At 43.6% G+C, this 2,245-nt stretch overlaps 1 protein-coding gene across 1 annotated transcript in view; it reads right to left on the bottom strand. All coding sequences in view use genetic code 11, as the record gives it.

Annotated features, from left to right (window-relative positions):
• The window catches only part of EGR_06591 (hypothetical protein), a gene marked incomplete at both ends in the record, with an annotated part of 1,637 nt that extends 1,402 nt beyond the window's left edge, over nucleotides 1-235 (bottom strand). The window contains one exon of the mRNA XM_024495840.1: nucleotides 100-235. Within this exon, the coding sequence (XP_024349800.1) occupies nucleotides 100-235 (136 nt within the window). The remainder of the gene's footprint in view (nucleotides 1-99) is intronic.
• Nucleotides 236-2,245: the final 2,010 nt, after the last annotated feature.

Genomic DNA, 2,245 nt, shown 5'->3' with positions numbered 1-2,245 from the left:
GGGGGATCTTGATCAAACACTACCATCTACGATAAACCCCTACTTGAGACCCCATATTTCCAGGTCTTGCTTAAAAGATGTTCTTGACAAGGCAGTCACTTACTTTTGCATTCAGAAATTTGTCATGTCCCAGTGTCCACAGGTGACTCAGCACCATGATGAGAGGGTGTCCCATGCAAAACACCAAAGCTTCCACCTTAGTAGCACCTTTCAGTGCAGCGGTTTTGTTGACCATTTGCAAGTCATTCAACTAAAACAGGTTATTTTTGGTGGTGGAATGTGGCCATTGTTAAAGGGTCTTGCCTTTGGCTGTGATTGGTTGACGACCGACCAGTGACCAACGCGTTAGGGCGGAATTATTATCACTCCACTTGAACCACATTAATTCACGCACCAGAAAGGATAGAACGACTTTCGGTATCTACTAGTGAGCCTGGACCAAATATCTTACTAGCGCATCATATTGTTAGTCAGATAACCATCAACGGCTTTCTGCAATAGTCCAATTGTGTATCTGCATGTTATTGCTGGGTATTTATTCAATTACTCAATCATTCATCTCCGCCAAAGAGAAGTCCTCCGTCTGTTGCATCTCTTCTCTATCTATCAGCACTTTTTTATCCATTCATTCAATTACCTTCCTTTCCTCCATTCAGGTTTACTTCTTGCCAATTCTTCTCAACCCGTCTGAGGTAGTCAAAATTTACTCCTTTTTATCTACCCGTTGATGTCACAATTTCATAGGTGCAATTCATCTACAGATAAGCAAAAGCCACGCTCTTGATGACCCAGTCAATCAGATCAATGGGAATTTGCAGTTTATGCTATCTCTTGAGGCAATGGGAACACTCACTTGCGAGGAGGCAAGATGTTGTGTTCTCAGGGGTAGCGTAAACCACCCATCCACTACCCGAAAATAGGAACGGGGTAGTGGCAGCTATTGTGAACCACATTGGTTCAAGTTCAGATCTCAGCAAATTGTGGCTTTGGAATGGAGGAAATGTGGTGACGTGCGCAATTTAACACCCCTCCGGCTTTTAGTTGGATTTGAAAGGAGCCCAGTTCCAAAATCCTTGGTAAATAAAGAGCTATATCAAAATCAACGCAACGCATATTGTTTTGCCGCAAATGCCTAGGGCACAAGTCTCATGGCTCCTCAACACTATCTCCGTCGATGGGGAATAAGCCACTTTGACATGTACACTTCAATGTAGCTTCCAGTGCTTCGAGCGCAAACATATCAGAAAAAAGCCTTTAAATCACACACTTAAATTAATAGCGCTGCAATTTTGGCATCAGTCTCTGTAATAGGTTCTCTTTGTGCCGTCAATTATTGTAAATTGATACTATGAGTGCAATTGTCCCCAACTACATAATGGATAGATGAGGACTTTGGGGTGTGTGAACCAACATGAAGACGCGGCGTGGGCGCATGCGCCTATCGGGTGGCTAGTAGAAACCGCTTAAGTGTGTGCATGAAGGTCAGTTAGTCAGTCAACTAAGTGACAAGTGTTTGCTCCGACTGATTGGTTTTGGACTTATGGTAAATATTAGTGCATTTAAAGTTCAGATAACGTGATCTGAGCTGATTAGGAGGGAATGAGCGAGAGGCGGTTTCCAAATCGTTTGCGAAAACAATCACAAAAACGCCAGAAGACATAGAAGCTTGGACAGGGGAGTTTTGTGAATTTTCTAGCGACCTCAATGAAGATGAGTTTACCAAGATAAAGGGAGGTTGGTTGGAGTTTGTTCGACGATAGTGGCTGTCTCCTTCGAAGCGCATCCACCTCCTCTTTGTCCAGGCGCACGTAGCTGGGACTGAGACCGGTGTTCTGGAAGAAGTCCATGACCAGTCTAGTAAGAGACAGGTAATTTATGCGGAAAGAGGACGCATTTATCCTCTCAAGATATACTATGACCACATGAATGCAGAGGCGTTTTGGTTAACCACTGAATGAAATTGGAAACGCTTAAAATTCGACTGAGCAGTTTTCCTCTGTTACAGTTGATCGAGTTGAATCGAAGGTTACGAATGCACTATTGCGCCAAAAGACTCGCGAAGCCAAACTATGTAAGGCTGCATTACCCATCTTTTCATTGGAGGAGGAGCATAGTTGACCGAAGCGAAGGAGTATCAACGGAGATGACAGCGCCACTCACTAAGGTTAATCATACATGGTACGTTGTACGGTTAAAACAGGTTGAGCATGGGGTGTTAAATAATTTGTGATTGGTAACTTCATTG

Source organism: Echinococcus granulosus, assembly GCF_000524195.1.
Source record: "Echinococcus granulosus chromosome Unknown EG_S00059, whole genome shotgun sequence".
NCBI lineage: Eukaryota > Metazoa > Platyhelminthes > Cestoda > Cyclophyllidea > Taeniidae > Echinococcus > Echinococcus granulosus.
This window is presented reverse-complemented; position numbering and strand designations above follow the sequence as displayed.